We start from the raw sequence: 18,064 nt of genomic DNA, 5'->3' as shown, positions 1-18,064 counted from the left end.
AAATATGTCAGAAGGTTGTTTGTCAATTACAGTACAGCCTTTAATACCTTCGATTCCACCAAGCTGGTCACCAAGGACAGGTCTGGACAGCCACCTCTGCAGCTAGATCCTGGACTTTCTGACAGCAAGGCTTTAGGTGGTCTGAAATGTCAGAACTCAAGTTCTTCTCTCTCATCATCAGCACAGGATGTCCTCAGGACTGCATTTTCTCAGTTCCCTTTTTGGACTTTCTGTTTACACATGACTGAGTGGCACAGCATAGCTCAAATATCATCCTTAGCTGTATATTCACATTGTAAATTCACTATATGTAAACTATACACCAATATTTCCTGTGTATATTGAAAGTTTTGGCTGCACTGTGCAAATATTGTATATAGACTATAATATCTACATTATATTGCCAAAAGTTTTGGGACACCCCTCCAAATAATTGAATTCAGGTGTTGTTTTTCAGGGGTTGGGCTTGGCCCCTTAGTTCTTCAGTATACCAAGACATTTTGGACAATTTTATGGTACCAACTTTGTCAGAATAGTTTGTGGGTGACCCCTTCCTGTTCCAACATGAATGAGCACCAGTGCACAAAGCAAGGTCCATAAAGACATGGATAAGCGAGTTTGGGTTGAGTCCTGATCTCAACCCAATAGAACACCTTTGGAAGGAATTAGAGCGGAGACTGTGGGCCTTCTCGTCTAAAATCAGTGCCTGACCTCACAAATGCACTTCTAGAGGAATGGTCAAAAATTCCCATAAACACATTACTAAACCTTGTGGAAAGCCTTCCCAGAAGAGTTGAAGCTGTTACAGCTACAAAGGGCCGGTCAACAGTTCAATATTACATTCATGTGCATGTAAAAGCAGGCATCCCAAAACTTTTGGCAATATAGTGTATATGTATATTGTATGGTTATATACACTATATTGCCAAAAGTATTCGCTCACCTGCCTTGACTCGCATATGAACTTAAGTGACATCCCATTCCTAATCCATAGGGTTCAATATGACGTCGGTCCACCCTTTGCAGCTATAACAGCTTCAACTCTTCTGGGAAGGCTGTCCACAAGGTTTAGGAGTGTGTTTATGGGAATTTTTGACCATTCTTCCAGAAGCGCATTTGTGAGGTCACACACTGATGTGGACGAGAAGGCCTGGCTCTCAGTCTCCGCTCTAATTCATCCCAAAGGTGTTCTATCGGGTTGAGGTCAGGACTCTGTGCAGGCCAGTCAAGTTCATCCACACCAGACTCTGTCATCCATGTCTTTATGGACCTTGCTTTGGTCACTGGTGCACAGTCATGTTGGAAGAGGAAGGGGCCAGCTCCAAACTGTTCCCACAAAGTTGGGAGCATGGAATCGTCCAAAATGTCTTGGTATGCTGAAGCATTCAGAATTCCTTTCACTGGAACTAAGGGGTCAAGCCCAGCTCCTGAAAAACAACCCCACACCATAATCCCCCCTCCACCAAACTTTACACTTGGCACAATGCAGTCAGACAAGTACCGTTCTCCTGGCAACCGCCAAACCCAGACTCGTCCATCAGATTGCCAGATGGAGAAGCGCGATTCGTCACTCCAGAGAACGCGTCTCCACTGCTCTAGAGTCCAGTGGCGGCGTGCTTTACACCACTGCATCCGACGCTTTGCATTGCACTTGGTGATGTATGGCTTGGATGCAGCTGCTCGGCCATGGAAACCCATTCCATGAAGCTCTCTGCGCACTGTTCTTGAGCTGATCTGAAGGCCACATGAAGTTTGGAGGTCTGTAGTGATTGACTCTGCAGAAAGTTGGCGACCTCTTCGCACTATGTGCCTCAGCATCCGCTGACCCCGCTCCGTCAGTTTACGTGGCCTACCACTTCGTGGCTGAGTTGCTGTCGTTCCCGAACACTTCCACGTTCTTATAATACAGCTGACAGTTGACTGTGGAATATTTAGGAGCGAGGAAATTTCACGACTGGATTTGTTGCACAGGTGACATCCTATCACAGTTCCACGCTGGAATTCACTGAGCTCCTGAGAGCGACCCATTCTTTCACAAATGTTTGTAAAAACAGTCTGCATGCCTAGGTGCTTGATTTTATACACCTGTGGCCATGGAAGTGATTGGAACACCTGATTCTGATTATTTGGATGGGTGAGCGAATACTTTTGGCAATATAGTGTATGTCCAATAATTTGTAAGTGGAGCTACCAAAGAAATAAATACTTTATCTTAATAAAGACTTAAATCTTATTACATTAACATTTTTTCAATTGTATAGTCCTTATTGTCAAATTTATAAGATCTATACATTTCCTGTATAAGGCTTCAACCAATCTTTTCTAAAGGTTCATTATTAATGAATAATTATCTTTGCATTGCATTTGCCTCAGTACACTGTGACACACACAACATGGAATACAGGGTAAAGAGTTTAATGCCCAAATTCACACTGAAGAAATCAAGCTGAAATCAAAAAGTACCATTTACAAGTCCAACAAAGTTGAATTCTCATTACTTCAACAACATATCGAAGCAGTATTCAGTTTCTTTTATTGATTTGAAATCAAGATTAATTAGTGTTACCCTGAAAAAACATCAGTCTGACATACATCTTCCACACAAGTATAAATTTTCCCTTTGGTCCAGACACTGATGATTTCTTTGGACAAATTATAAATGAAGACAGTTTGATGATTTCTAATCTTTTTACACAAACGAAATAATCAATAAATTAACTTCCTTCCGCAAGAGAGAGAGAGAGCTACAAGTTTACCTTCAGAAATTAAGTGACCACAATATGGAAATAAATTATCAGTAGTACAAATGATGAACTGAATTCTCCACCGGCTCACACCAGAGGCACTAGGGCCAATGCCAGTGTAAAGCTTTTAAAGCAACGAGGGCTAATAAACATCTGAGAGCTGAGATCCTCGACTGATCAAACTTCAGTGTAAGGTCAGTGCTAATGAGTTTCATAAATCATTCATAACACATTTATACCTTCATAAAGACATTTGTGAACGCTTATGTCATTGGTAGGAAGACACGTTATTCAGATTCATAGTGAATAACAGTAACGAGAGTTAAAATGAGGTTGATTAGGAAAAGCAGTAACTTTCACAAACAGCTGAAATTCAGACAGTTTTATGCTCAAGACTTGCTTCCATTTTCTGGAAAATTTCTAAATACCTTATTTTACTTAATACTTAATCAGTAATAAGCTAGAAAGCTATTTAGCTAGTTGTGGTAGCTATTCCAACAATAAAACAAGTCATTGTGCTATATTTAATACCTTATTTTATGGCACCGTTGTCCAGCTAGCTATTCATGTTTACATAATGTATTCCATTAGCAAAGCTTTACAACCAGTTAATGATAATTATCCCATTTGTCAATTTAAATGATTTACAGTTAATGCAACATACAAGTAAGGCAAAACCGATACCATGTGATCTTCACATAAGCAACATGGTTAATCACAGTGTCTAAAGACTAGCTGGGCTGATGGGATTTCCACCGTCAACACAACAACTTGGAATCATCATAAACCCATGTGAATTAAATAAATAAAAAAAAAATTAAAATGCTGGAGTCTGTCGTACAGAAATATAGTTTGGATCCCAAGAGCTGTTATATGGAGCAGAGAGAACCTGCATGACACTACACCCAAATCACGAAAGAACAAAAAAACAGAGATGGATGCAAAAGTTAGACACAGAACTGGAGTGTGAATGAGTAAAGCTGATTGTTTACACGTGTGCAAATTGTTGGATCATCTACACATAGCTAACGTCCTGATCCCAACACACACCCATTCTGAATCAACTTTGTGCAATATACTGCAAATTCTACACCAAAACCTTAAATCCTGCCAATCTAGAATGAGCTACATTCCTCTAGATGCATGCACGTATGTGATTATACTGACAAGAGGACACTGATGCTGCAGCGAGAGTAGAGATGGATGCATAGCGTTAGGATAAGGAATGAAGGCATGGTGGTGGAGACAGATCCACTAAAATACACTGAATAAAGCACTGCTGAATTATTCCTCTTGAAATAGCAGTATGTCATTTATAAGGCTTAATGAGTTTCCTCTTTCCTCTCAGCCGACTCTCAGCCATCCTGTGCTTTAAAACTGCCTGACAGGGATAAGGAGCTCTGTATAGACTCGATGCAGAGCTAATTTCCGGGCCAGAAAAATGTCACCAGCCTGAAACGGATGCCCGTCTATTACAGGGCACCGTATATACACATTCACGCCTGGAGCTGGTGATTTGATGATTTGAGCTACAGGCAGTTTGTTGGGAGATGGAAGGAAACCCGAAGAACCTGGATGAGAACTTGGAGAGAAGAACATGCGAAACCCCATACAGAAAGAAATCCAAGCACAGAGTCAAACTGGTTGCTGCCTGCTACTTGAACGGCAATATTAGAAACGACAAATTTTGTTCTAAGGCATCTTTGTATTATATTATAATATATAATATAATTATTATGGATGAGAATCATACACTCTCAGCACAATCTTCATTATATTATGAAGTTATTATGAATTTTCTTTGGCTGTTATTGCAATAGCAGTAAAGTAGTGTGTTACCGTGGAAAAGCACACAAACACCAGCACAGTTTAAGAGTAACAGCAGGGTGGAATGAAGATTTCAGTCTTTCTGGATCTGGGTTTTGACCAGCTGGGATGCTTTAGAGTTTCCTCACATCTCTGGAAATGTCTTTAAAGGCGTGGAGCTGCTGCAGAATCTTCTGGAATTGTTGTGATTCAGTTTTCCTGGACCAGCAAGTCATTCAGTATTCTATAGAACTGAAAGCTTGAAGTGAGTAACAAGGTCAGATGCAGCTTTTTTCATCTCAGCTCCTGTTTCAGGTGTCAGAGGTTGTACTAGTCTTTTTTGATCTCGTCTGCCGGGTACGGGTGACCCGTGCTGGGAGATACAGACGTATCCTGATGCACCACTGGGAGAGTTGCAGGTGCGATGCTATCATTGTTCAGGGTGCCGTAGGAGAAAGAGCCGTTATAATCCGGCTGAACAGGCCAGCCTTTTTCATGGATCGTTGGAATACCTGTGTTAAAACAAAGAAATTCATTCATTCGATTTATTCAGAAATGAATCCAAAATCAAGGAACTCAACAGTATTCACAGGAACTTGCAATTTTTCAAAATGACAGCAGATTTTCTGCAGACTTGTGCGTGTTGAGTGGCATCATCACACCACGCATTCAGCCAAAGCTCTCATCAATTCATGCATGAGTTTGGCTAATTATATACGTGTCAAAACACATACGTAATGAATGTGTTATTACATATGTTACATATTCACATAATTATACCTTTTCTGCTACATGTTTAGCCTTAGGTTTAGGGCATATTCTTCATACAAGTCTACTGTCAGAGCTGCTATTATAGAAAATTAATCAACCCCCTGTGAATGATCTACTGATCTGAAACAACTTTAAAATAAAAATGTGATTCACATCAACACAGACTTGACATGACTCTCTCATGGATTATTTCCTTTAATAAGTTATACTGTATGCATTAAATGCATCATGCTTCAGGTTATTATTATTATTAGTTTTATACTGCATGTTCCTGGATGATCATGGGTGTCATTCACCCACCTTTCACCATGTCCATGGTCACGTACGGCTCAAACGGTTTGGCTTTCTTCTTGTTTTTGGTGATGAGGAAGACGCCGAGGAAGCACACAGCGCATCTGTAGAAAGAGACAAACATTGGGATGTAAATGTTGCGAAGATGCCTGATAAAACACACCATAAACAAAAACATATTCATTCATACGTTAAGCAAATGTGATTAAACTTCCTGCTGCTGCTGCTATTTCCAAGCGTCATTAAAAAAAATCAGTGATTATTTAATTATTAGCCTTCATTTGTAGGCAGTTTGTGTAGGTAAATGATATTTTCTATTATTTTTCAACTATAAAAAATATTTAACATTTAATTTTATTGATGCTTGAAATAGACAGCATTATCATTCATTGTGGGTGGTCTGTTCTATTTATAGCCCAAGCTTGGTGGCACGACTTGACCCTTTGAAATTGGTAATATTGGTCATATTTTTGGGTGGTTTTTTGGGATCGCAATACAAATTTTCGCCTTAAGAACTCGCCTCCAGAGCGAAATAAATTCATAAGCCGAAGTTCCACTGTAAGGTTCATATTTCTCACCAGTGCAATACAGTCCATACAACTAATATTCTTTTCTGGAGAGTGAATGTATATTGTATGTGCCAATGAACTAATGATGAGCTGTGACAATATTTCATATGATTAAATCCTGACTAAGCAAGATGCAACGATGATGGAAAGAACACCATACAGGAAAAAAAACATAGCAATGAGAAACTTTAAATATTCCCTGCCCTGCATCATGCTGTCTCTGGTACTCCAACACTGCTCCACTGGTCCAAATATCTCTCAGGATACATAGTACGTATGCATCAAGACTCTTTCTGTTCTGGCAGCTTGGTGGTGTGAACTTCCTGTAGATGTCAGGACAGCCATGTTACTGGCTGTGTCCAAATGACGAGTAAAGACCTACCTCTTGCTGAATCACTTGTCTGTGTGCTCTTCTTGCTGTATTTCCTCCCAGAGTTTTACATTCACAGCATTTCACATTACCACCTTATCCAGAGTGTCTTACATTTGTCTCATTTTATACAACTGAGTATTTGAGGCTTAAGGGCCCTGGCTCAGGGGCCCAGCAGTAGCAAATGGGTCATCCTGGGATTTGAATTCATAACCTTCTGATCAGTCGTCTATCATCTTTACCACTTCCCTAGATTTAGACTGAAGCTATCCTTGATATTCACTGATAGAGACTCCAAAGCACTGTTGTACATTACTCTGGATAAGGAATGATTTGGACTAACATTAATCTTGGACTTTTCTTGGATGTTTCTTATTTTCTGTAAAGCTGCTTTGAGACAATATCCACTATTAAAAGAGCTATACAAATAAAATTGAATTGACTTTAATTGAATAAGGGCCTCTGCTAAATGCCATACATGCAAATGTGATGTAGATGATGTAGATGAATCCTCTTCTGGAGAAAAGGAGGGTATGTGGAATGAACACCACTCAGATATCAAACTCACCCTAATAAAAACATGCAGATGTGCAGAACATCCTCATGGTTGAACTCCAGGTAAAATATGGCCCCTAGATGAAAAAGGTGCACGAGATGATTACAATAAAACTATGAAACTAATAAATAAAAACAGAATATACAGAAAACAAGCACTAGAACCAGTTAGGCTTCATGATGTGTGTGTGTGTGTTACCTGCACCAACAGCAAACACGGTAGAGAAGATGTAGTTAACGCAGGCGATGAGGGAGGAATCGTACAAACGGGATGCCTGAGCTAGAAATCTGAAGGAAAAAAAACGCAATTCCAAATAAACCATGAATAAATAATGACACTTCATGCTGCTAGATCATGGAATGTGTTTTCAGCAACACACATTATACATCGACTTAAACTGTTAAACTGTACAACTAAATCAGGGACAGATCAAAGATTCTAAAACATTTAGTCCAAAAACAAAAATAAAATAACAAAAAAAAAATTTAAAAAAAAATCACATCTTAGCACGTGAAAAAATCTTAAATATAGCAATTTTCCCAGTATTTCCTATTGCAACATTGCAATAAACAAAATATTAAATTTATTCAAAACTAAAAATATTCAGTGTTTAGTGCCTTTATATTGTCCTGGATTTATGTAGATTGATTTTTTATTTTATTTGTTGTTCTCTCTTTGTATTTCATTTCAATTTGTTCTGTCTTTTTTATTTCTACTGTTTGGAATAATCCTCTTTGTAGAGACAGACAGAGAGACAGACAGACAAACAAAAAGAGTGAGAGAGAGTGAGAGACAGAAAGACAAAGAGAAGGGGACAAAAAAAGAGAGGGAGAGACAGAAAGAGAGAGGAACAGAAAGAGAGAGAGACAGAAAGAAAAAGAGAGAGAGACAGAAAGAAAGAGAGACAGAAAGAGAGAGAGAGTGAGTGAGACAGATAATGAGAGACAGAGAGAGGGGGACATAGAGAGAGAGAGAGAGAGAGAGAGAGAGAGACAGAGACAGAGAGAGAGACAGACAGACAGGCAGACAAAAAGAAAGAGAGAGAGAGAGATTTTGGCTAACTGTTCATTTGTTAGCAAAAAGGATCATTCTATCAGTAAACATGATCTCAGGACACTAACTAGGATGTTAGTGAGACAGACAGAAAGAAAGAAAGAGAGAGAGACAGAGAGACAGAAAGAGAGTGAGACAGATAATGAGAGACAGAGAGTGAGAGACAGAGAGAGGGAGAGAGAGAGAGTGAAAGAGAGAGAGGGGGGGAGAGAGAGAGAGAGAGAGAGAGAGAGAGAGAGAGAGAGACTCACGATGCCTGAAAGACGATGGTGGCCACCATGCAGACAAACATGACGTAGAAGATGGGATAACTGAGCTGGAGAGAGCCCTGAATGCTGAGAACCACCATTCCTGCAACCGCCTTCACTGTGATGACCGTCACTGAGCCTGAAGGGTAAAGAACACACAGAAATGCACAAACACACAGATATTATTAATAATACTCGAGTGGCTCTGGAGTCTCCAGGGGTTAGGATGAAAATGTCTTAATGGAAGATAATGCAGTGAATGAGGAATGGGCATGTGGAGAAATTTCATTAAACGTGTAAAAAAAATAAAATAATAAAATAAATAAAACTAGGTTAAACAATTACTTAATTTAAAAAGCAATTCCAAAAGATTAAATCTGATATCTGTTATTACAAATAAAAATATTTCATACATCCAAAAAAATGCTAACAACACATGAAGGACAACAAGAGCTGGTGAGCATCATGCAAATGAAATGGTTGAACTGGTTCCCATTTGCTTTTTATAAGCAAACTGTGCATTCTGACTAATAAATAAATAAATAAATAAATAACACATAAATAAAAAAATGAATGTCTCTCACCCAGCAGTGCCACTAGCAGCAGGATGAGCACCAGGAAGTTTGCGTGGTGGTGTTTGTAAAAATACAGCACCAGACAGAACGTGATGATCTCTAGTAGCTAAGGAATAGAAAAGAAAACAATATTGTACCATTCAACCAAAACAATCAAACAGATTTGAGACGTCAACAGCAGCAATGCTTTCGGACGTTGAGGTTAAGTCTCACCAGGTACAGGAGGACTGGCCAGCCAATCAGGTGCTTGACGATGTTTTCGGCGTTCAGTTGCTCGTGAGAGTTTGGCCCGAACGTGACAAAGAGGTACGTGCCTGCTATAGTCAAGGCACAGCCGAGGAACGATAAAATGTAGCGCTCTGAAAAAACAAAAAGAGGTGCAGGGAATTATGGGTGAATGTCTTCATTGTGCTTTCTTTAAATACTCCAGTGTTTTTAAAAACAGGAGCTAGTGCGCTTCAGGTTACATCTAACCCCTAAACCCTTTCAGTGCTTAAAAATGTAAAAAATGCAGATTACAATGTTTAAGTGTTAAATATCTTTATATAATAATAATAATAATATAAAAAAAAACATATTTGCCATAAGTGTATCATCATGGATAATATATTTATCCATGTATCATCATGGGCTTTGCTAGATTCTTTGTTTCAGAATTCTTTTGACATATTTCTGGCCCTGAAATGAGCTGTGAAGCAAAGCTGCTCAGTTCTGCCGCTTTTCCTTACAAGAACTTGGAGAACTTGTCAGTATTTAATAACACAATAGTCCGCATACCATCCTGCTGGTATCCTGTAGCGGAAAGCTAAGCAAAGATGAAGCACTTACTCAGAAACTCCTTCGGCTTCCATTTTTCTCTCAGATACAGAAATCCTAAAATACAGCTGGCTGTGAAGGAAATATATAAACACACAAAACAGCTTATGTTGTATTATATAACTTAAGGATTCATGCTTGAGTTATGTCATAATTTATTCTGTGCGTTGTAAATTGTTTTGAGACAGATGTTAGAACAATACTTGCCTATAAGAGACACAGCGCTGAGGGGGGCGATGAGAGCGAGCGGAGCGAAGGCGTAGGACGCAAACAGGGATCCTTCTCCGATCAGCAGCAACACCAGACCGCACCACCACGTCTTTGTGCAGTAATATGGCCTCGGATCCTTAGTTCCTGCCAACACCACGTGGCTTTGTTTCTGCATGTTTGTTTATATGAGAGAGAGAGAGAGAGAGAGAGACAGAAATGAAGGACAGCTTTTAGAAGACTAGTATGCATCTGCCTGAGGGACAGTGAGTAGCCCACCCAGACCCAGACACACACACACACACCTGGACTAACATACACACTATCCCACAGACTTGTTTGTCTTGCCAGTATTTGTATTAATGCTTCATTTCTATTCTCACATCTCCATGTTTCTTAAGATACACTCAGTGTTAAAAGTAGTACTTTTATTATTAACAGTCCTGTAATGCTTTGGCAATGCCGTACATCTATATTGTCATGTCAATAATAAATCTTACTGAAGTGAACCGTGAGGGGGAGAGAGAGAGAGAGAGAGAGAGAGAGAGAGACCTAATTCCTTTATTGGAAAGTTCTCTCCTCAAAAACTAGATCCTTTCACACTGTTAGGATTAACTAACACAGTCACACGCAATCAACTTAAGTGCAACCAAAGGATTTTATTTCCCCCTGCGTCGAGGAGGCTGCTGATGCTAAATATAGAGTCAAGACACTAAAGACAGAAATGCTGAGGACGGCAATCGTTTACAGATTTTTTCATATAATCTGCATCTAAAACACATCTACAGTTGACTATAGTAATAAAAATCTATTATTAAATATTGCTAAATATTTTTATTTCTCAATGTCAGAGTTATCAACACCAAAAAAGGCTTAGCTCCGCCCACTAAACACAATCATGTATCATGTATCTATGAAAAGCACATTAAACGCTTTACATGAGCAATTTATGACATTTTTTGACATAAGTAAAACAAACTGAAAGCAAACACTTACTAGTCTGTAATATAACTTTTTTTATAACTATATAATTTATGTAAATACATTTTACATGTATGGGTGTACATTCCTGACCTGATTTAGGAATATAATACAGACAGAGGAAGGCATCCAAACAATTTATAAGTATAGGATTGTATAGTACTACAAAATGGCCCAATGTACAATATATTCACACTATAGTGTATATTTATAGTTTTCAGACTATAATTTAGGGCAGCATGGTGGCTTAGTGGTTAGCACTGTTGCCTCACAGCAAGAAGGTCCTGGGTTCAAACAGGCAGGGGCCTTTCTGTGTGGAGTTTGCATGTTCTCCCTGTGCCTGCATGGGTTTACTCCAGGTACTCCAGTTTCCTCCCACAGTCCAAAAACATGTACACTATATTGCCAAAAGTATTCGCTCACCTGCCTTGACTCGCATATGAACTTAAGTGACATCCCATTCCTAATCCATAGGGTTCAATATGACGTCGGTCCACCCTTTGCAGCTATAACAGCTTCAACTCTTCTGGGAAGGCTGTCCACAAGGTTTAGGAGTGTGTTTATGGGAATTTTTGACCATTCTTCCAGAAGCGCATTTGTGAGGTCACACACTGATGTTGGACGAGAAGGCCTGGCTCTCAGTCTCCGCTCTAATTCATCCCAAAGGTGTTCTATCGGGTTGAGGTCAGGACTCTGTGCAGGCCAGTCAAGTTCATCCACACCAGACTCTGTCATCCATGTCTTTATGGACCTTGCTTTGTGCACTGGTGCACAGTCATGTTGGAAGAGGAAGGGGCCAGCTCCAAACTGTTCCCACAAAGTTGGGAGCATGGAATTGTCCAAAATGTCTTGGTATGCTGAAGCATTCAGAGTTCCTTTCACTGGAACTAAGGGGCCAAGCCCAGCTCCTGAAAAACAACCCCACATCATAATCCCCCCTCCACCAAACTTTACACTTGGCACAATGCAGTCAGACAAGTACCGTTCTCCTGGCAACCGCCAAACCCAGACTCATCCATCAGATTGCCAGATGGAGAAGCGCGATTCGTCACTCCAGAGAACGCGTCTCCACTGCTCTAGAGTCCAGTGGCGGCGTGCTTTACACCACTGCATCCGACGCTTTGCATCGCACTTGGTGATGTATGGCTTGGATGCAGCTGCTCGGCCATGGAAACCCATTCCATGAAGCTCTCTGCGCACTGTTCTTGAGCTAATCTGAAGGTCACATGAAGTTTGGAGGTCTGTAGCGATGGACTCTGCAGAAAGTTGGCGACCTCTTCGCACTATGCGCCTCAGCATCCGCTGACCCCGCTCCGTCAGTTTACGTGGCCTACCACTTCGTGGCTGAGTTGCTGTCGTTCCCAAACACTTCCACGTTCTTATAATACAGCTGACAGTTGACTGTGGAATATTTAGGAGCGAGGAAATTTCACGACTGGATTTGTTGCACAGGTGGCATCCTATCACAGTTCCACGCTGGAATTCACTGAGCTCCTGAGAGCGACCCATTCTTTCACAAATGTTTGTAAAAACAGTCTGCATGCCTAGGTGCTTGATTTTATACACCTGTGGCCATGGAAGTGATTGGAACACCTGATTCTGATAATTTGGATGGGTGAGCGAATACTTTTGGCAATATAGTGTACATTAGGTTGATTGGTAATTCTAAATTGCCCATAGGAGTGAGTGTGAGTGGTTGTCTGTCTATGTGTGGCCCTGTGATGGCCTATGTGTACCCCTGCCTTTTGCCCGATGTGTGCTGGGATAGGCTCCAGCAGATCCCTGTGACCCTAATTAGGAATAAAGCGGGTATAGAAAATGGATGGATAGATGGACACTATAATTTATTAACGTTGTAACTCCAACATCATCCAAAAACTAGATTTATGGTTCTATTAAATGCAATGCATAATTACATGAGACCTTATTTATATAGGAAATATGTTGTTTCTTTTGAAAAACATACAAATTGAGAAGAAACAAAAAACTAGAAATGCTATAAATAGAAACTAACTATAGTAAGAAACTATAGTGTCTTGCTGTGGGATGAACAGCACAGCACTGTCCCATGCTACACTAGTTCCATCCTGCTGGAAACAAACTTATTTGCTCTGCAGATCCTCTCACAACCTACAGGTCTGACATAATACATGTGCATATATTTATCTAGGTGTGTACTTATCTATCTAGGTGTGTTCTGCACACTTTTAAGTCGCCCAAGTTTACTCATAGCACTATGCACTGTTCTATACGCACACTATACTCAGTAATAACCCATTGTTAGTATACTATTTCATTATTTTGTAAGATTGTATTATTATAACACTGGATCATGTGCAGTTTGTCTGCTGTGTGATTAGTGTTAATAGGACGTTGGAGTGCTACACTGATTTCTCTTTCTCTCTTATAAGTTGGCATGAGCTAAGATAGAATAATATGATTTAATTTGCTGTCTAATTTGGTCTTCAGCTGATTCCTAGCCAGCTCTCTTCTCTCATTATCTCAGCAAGTCAACTGCTTTGTTTTTAATGGTGCTCATGCTGCATCACAGGACAAAACTGCTCTCGGCCCTCTTCCACATACATGAGCTCAATGATGGCCATGATTGGACAGTGTCACTTTGATTGACAGGGAATAGAAAGTATATCGTCCGTCCCAAACCGAAACAATTTTGCCTGTATCTGTGTCTGGATTTTAACTTCATATTATATTGATCATGTCTCCCAGACTGTTCCTCTCTTTTCCTTACTAATTTCTTCTTGATGACAACAAACAAAATAATGATTTGCGTAACTCACACAACTTTTACTAGTCTCCTAATGTCTTATATGCTAATGAGGGGGCGTGGTTTCTTTCTCAGAGCAGTGTCTAATGTATTACTAGCTTAGGTTTGATGCATATCAGAAAGGTCAGTTTTCTAGCTGAGAAGCTTTTCATTCCCAAGAATATAAACACACCCAGAAAAGAAAAGCAAAATGAAAAAAGCAAATAGGTGAACATCTGCATTTACACTATATCACCAAAAGTTTTGGGACACCCATCCAAATCAGTGAATTCAGGTGTTGTTTTTCAGGGGTTGGCCACTTAGTTCCAGTGAAAGGAACTCTTAATGCTTCAGCTTCATACCAAGACATTTTGGACAATTTCACGCTCCCACCTTTGTGGGAACAGTTTGGGGATGACCCCTTCCTGTTCCAACATGACTGCACACCATTGCACAAAGCAAGGTCCATAAAGACATGGATGAGTGAGTTTGGTGTGGCTGAACTTGACAGAGTCCTGACCTCAACCTGATAGAACACCTTTGGGATGAATTAGAGCGGAGACTGTGAGCCAGGCCAAAACTGGGACGTCTGCCTTTACATGCACATGGATATAATATGGAGCTGGCCTGGTCTTTGCAGCTATAACAGCTTCAACTCTTCTAGGAAGGCTTTCCACACGGTTGCGAATGTTATTGAAATCTTATTAACATAAAGATGCCTCAACCATTGACATATGTGAAGAAGCATAGATTTATGATCTACTTGTGCTTGGAGATCTATATATTAATCTATTATATACAAGCCTAAAGGAATTTTTTGGAAACAAATTCAATATTTGGATTAAGTTATATGTTTGCCTGTCCAGAATAGCATACTAACTTGTCATTTTAGCATAACATATAAAACACCTATTTAATTGGAAACCAGTTTTCGACTGGAATATAATTGCTCCTAATCGCGATGAACGAACATACTTGCGAAGACAGAGGCAGGTAACGAGAATCGCGTGATTGATCGCGAGAACTCGGGCGTGCCTGGTAATTAAAGGCTATTTATATGACAGCTCACGTCAGTCTGTTTACACCCACCTGTATGTTCACGGAGATGCTGATGAGCAAATTCCCGATAATAGCCAGCAATGTACCGATGAGGTTGTCCTGTAGGTGAAAATCATTTTATATATGAGTACAAGAGCCAGGATATGTCCAATAGATTTCCATAAAGTCAATCATACTCCATATACAAGGCGTCAATTATAACTAAAGTTGCCACAATACACATGAAATCTATCGGTAACTACACCCCATCTCCAACAGCTTTAAAACAGTATAAACTTTTAAACAATGTCCTATAAACAATGTCCTATAATTTATAAAGAAATAAAGAAAACACAGGAGATATAAACAATACTCACAGTGTAGGAGAGTGAAGCGGACATGCTTCCGGTTTGAACCGGACTGCCATCCACCATTATTATTATTATTAATATTATTATTCCCGATACAGTCACTGTGTCATCCCTTTTCCTTGTTTGTTGTTGTTATTTTTCCTGAATCCGATACTTCAAGCAGTTTCAAGTCATTATTCCAGACAGTCCCGGTCACTGTCAACGTATCTCGATAGCTTTCATAAACAGTTCCGCATCCGGTTACACCTGTAGCCAGAATGGGCAGGGTTCCGGTTTAGCATATTTTTATTTATTTATTTTACTTTTTCGTGTTTTAAAAATATAGTTCTGTCTTTATATATATATATATATATATATATATATATATATATATATATATATATATATATATATATATATATATATATACAACTCATGTAGGCTCAATTAAAGCTGCTTCCATATCTATGCTTCTATATTTAATATTATCTTCTTTCCTATTTACGGATCAATAACACCTGAAAAATGCTGGCAGTCGCTTTTTGACAGTAAATAGTTCATATAAAACTGTGCAGTTGCTTAATGAATTGGACTAATATTGAGAAATAATGAATATTTAAAAAATAAAAATAAAAAATAACGTACATGTAATTTTGCTTTTCCAACACATACAGTAGGTGGCAGCAAAAGACCTCATTGAGATCCATTTGTTCCTCCAAGCGCCACTGTTTATTCACTTCACTGAATCGGTTCATTCGAACAAAGAGATTCGATTCCTTTAATTCACCAATCAGAAACGCAGCCAGAAATATGATTTAGATCAGTGGCCCCCAAACCTTGGCACCGGTACCATTGCCAAGCATTATATTTCGCTGCTAGGAAGCTGAACTACACTAAAAGACCAGAGGTTTGTAGACACCTGACCCTAACAGGCACTGATGTTAGGTGAGGTAGCCTGGGATGCCATCTTTATTCCAGTTCATCCCAATGGTGCTCAGTGGAGTTAAAGTCAATGCTCTGTACAGAACACTCATGTTTTCTACACAATTCTTGGCAAAACATGTCTTCATCTACCTCAATTTGTTCACAGGGCCATAGGCATGATGCTTGGACATCCTCTATAATTGTTTGCTTCCAACCTTTAGGAAAGGCCCACATGCAAAATGTAAAAAAGGTAAATGTATTTAGTGTAATAAAATAAATCTGATTCTGAAGGGCAGATGTCTATAAACCTTTTGGTCAAAAGGTATAGCATGTCTCTGTTTGTATTGCATGATATTGAGGTTATATGAGGGAGTAGCTAGCCTCCTGGTGGTCCAGCGGCAGGATCCTGCTCTCTCATTGCTGTGGCCCGGGTTTGATTCCACTAACCCAGCCACTGAAGAGTTAACTCTCAGTGCTGGTCCCAAGCTCAGATTAAATGGGAGGGTTGCATCAGGAAGGGCATCTGGCATAAAAAAAAAAAAAGCCCTGTGCCAAATCGAAGCATGCGGACCAAATGATCCACTGTGGTGACCCCAAACAGGGAGCAGCCAAAAGAATAACATAACAAATAAATCCTACAGACTGTGAGATTGAGACTGTTAGTAAAAGGCACATATCCCTAATGTAGGCTTACCTCAGCTATATGCCTGAACATAATCACAGAGGAAATGTGTACATAAGTAAACAAACTTCTCACAAAGTTCATTAAACACCGTATAGATTATTAATGAAGTCTTTATAATGCTCAGTTATTCAGAAAAAAAACAACACAAGAGGAACACCCATTGCTGATGTCTACTTGACAGGGTAATTTGACAAATCTGGAATGTTTCTCCACCTGATCAGAAAGCAACACTGCTCTGAATTAAACACTTCTTAATTCTGTGCAGGCCTTTATATTAGGGGCCATGCTTTTAAGAGTAAAATCATCTATCGTCATATCAGGTTTAGCTTTTGCATTGGTTAAAATGATTTCAGGTTTAAAAAATGATTTATTATTAATGTAGCTAGTTTGCTGTGAATGAACTGTTTATTATGTACAGTAAAAATGTATATTAACATATACCTTCATATGAATTACAGCTGGAACTACTGTCAGAGCTAGAGTTATAGATAATGAATCAACACCTTCCGACCAATCAGAATGGAGGATTCAATCTAGAGGTTGTAAAAAAGCCACTAAGAAGTGTTTTTAATACTGTAGATATACTTTCTCACAATTAAAAACCAACAAAAGTGATTATATTCGGTCTCTTCCCAATAAACTGCTCACTGCAGCAGTGGTTTTCGTGACCTAACCCAACACGCCTCTTTTACTCGCTGACATGCATTCCATTCTGTTTTGAATCCACATCAGCACTCATGACTTGAATTCTCTGTGCGTCACAACAACGTAAGCTCACGCACAGGCCAAAGGCAGGGGTGTGTGTGTGCGTGTGTGCATATGCCGGTATTACTTAAATAGATACTAACATAACTATACAATGTGTTTCATCTCATAGACGGTACATCAATTGCAAAGACAATGGAATTAACCAAACAGATGACTCAGGGTTATAATCATAGCTTTGTACTGAAGGCATTATTAGCAAATTCGTTTAGTTTAGCACATTTTTCCACACTAGTAGCCCAACGTTGAGTAAAACTCATGGAATGACATTAAATCATGCATTCACGATGTCTACCTGTTATGCAGGAGAAAGCAGTTTGTGAAAAATGTGAGGATGTGGAGTTTTGTGAAGGGTATAATCAAATGAATTATGTTTAATTATGTAAGGAATTGCCCATAAAGACACCCAAAGGTTATAGGGAACCAATCAGCAATGTGGCACAAAGAGATGTTACCACAAAGTTAATTATTTTAAAATAACAGTACGCTGCCAAAAAATGTTTTTGCCCACACATTCCTCTGCATGTTGCCAGTGATATGAGATATTTTTT

The 18,064-nt window shown here is 39.4% G+C and overlaps 1 protein-coding gene across 1 annotated transcript; it reads right to left on the bottom strand.

Annotated features, from left to right (window-relative positions):
* Window positions 1-2,399: 2,399 nt before the first annotated feature.
* Window positions 2,400-15,403, bottom strand: nipal3 (NIPA like domain containing 3). Its single transcript, XM_058399485.1, has 11 exons — window positions 15,167-15,403; window positions 14,841-14,909; window positions 10,003-10,178; window positions 9,812-9,867; window positions 9,197-9,342; window positions 8,993-9,089; window positions 8,412-8,547; window positions 7,306-7,394; window positions 7,120-7,183; window positions 5,622-5,716; window positions 2,400-5,062 (listed from the first exon to the last, which is right to left on the bottom strand). Exons 1-11 carry the CDS (start codon window positions 15,221-15,223, stop codon window positions 4,881-4,883), a joined length of 1,167 nt encoding a protein of 388 aa, XP_058255468.1. The 5' UTR covers window positions 15,224-15,403; the 3' UTR covers window positions 2,400-4,880.
* Window positions 15,404-18,064: the final 2,661 nt, after the last annotated feature.

This window comes from Hemibagrus wyckioides, linkage group LG09 (genome assembly GCF_019097595.1).
Source record: "Hemibagrus wyckioides isolate EC202008001 linkage group LG09, SWU_Hwy_1.0, whole genome shotgun sequence".
In the NCBI taxonomy this organism is placed as follows: domain Eukaryota; kingdom Metazoa; phylum Chordata; class Actinopteri; order Siluriformes; family Bagridae; genus Hemibagrus; species Hemibagrus wyckioides.
Note: the sequence above shows the minus strand (reverse complement) of the source record. Positions and strands in the feature narration are given on the sequence as shown.

Coding starts and splice junctions, on each gene's coding strand:
- nipal3 (XM_058399485.1), bottom strand. CDS start 15,223: ATGGTGGATGGCAGTCCGGTTCAAACCGGAAGCATGTCCGCTTCACTC. Junction 9,868..10,002: donor GCTGTGTCTCTTATAGGCAA/GTATTGTTCTAA, acceptor CTTCACAGCCAG/CTGTATTTTAGGATTTCTGT. Junction 8,548..8,992: donor GCTGCTAGTGGCACTGCTGG/GTGAGAGACATT, acceptor TTTACCCTTCAG/GCTCAGTGACGGTCATCACA.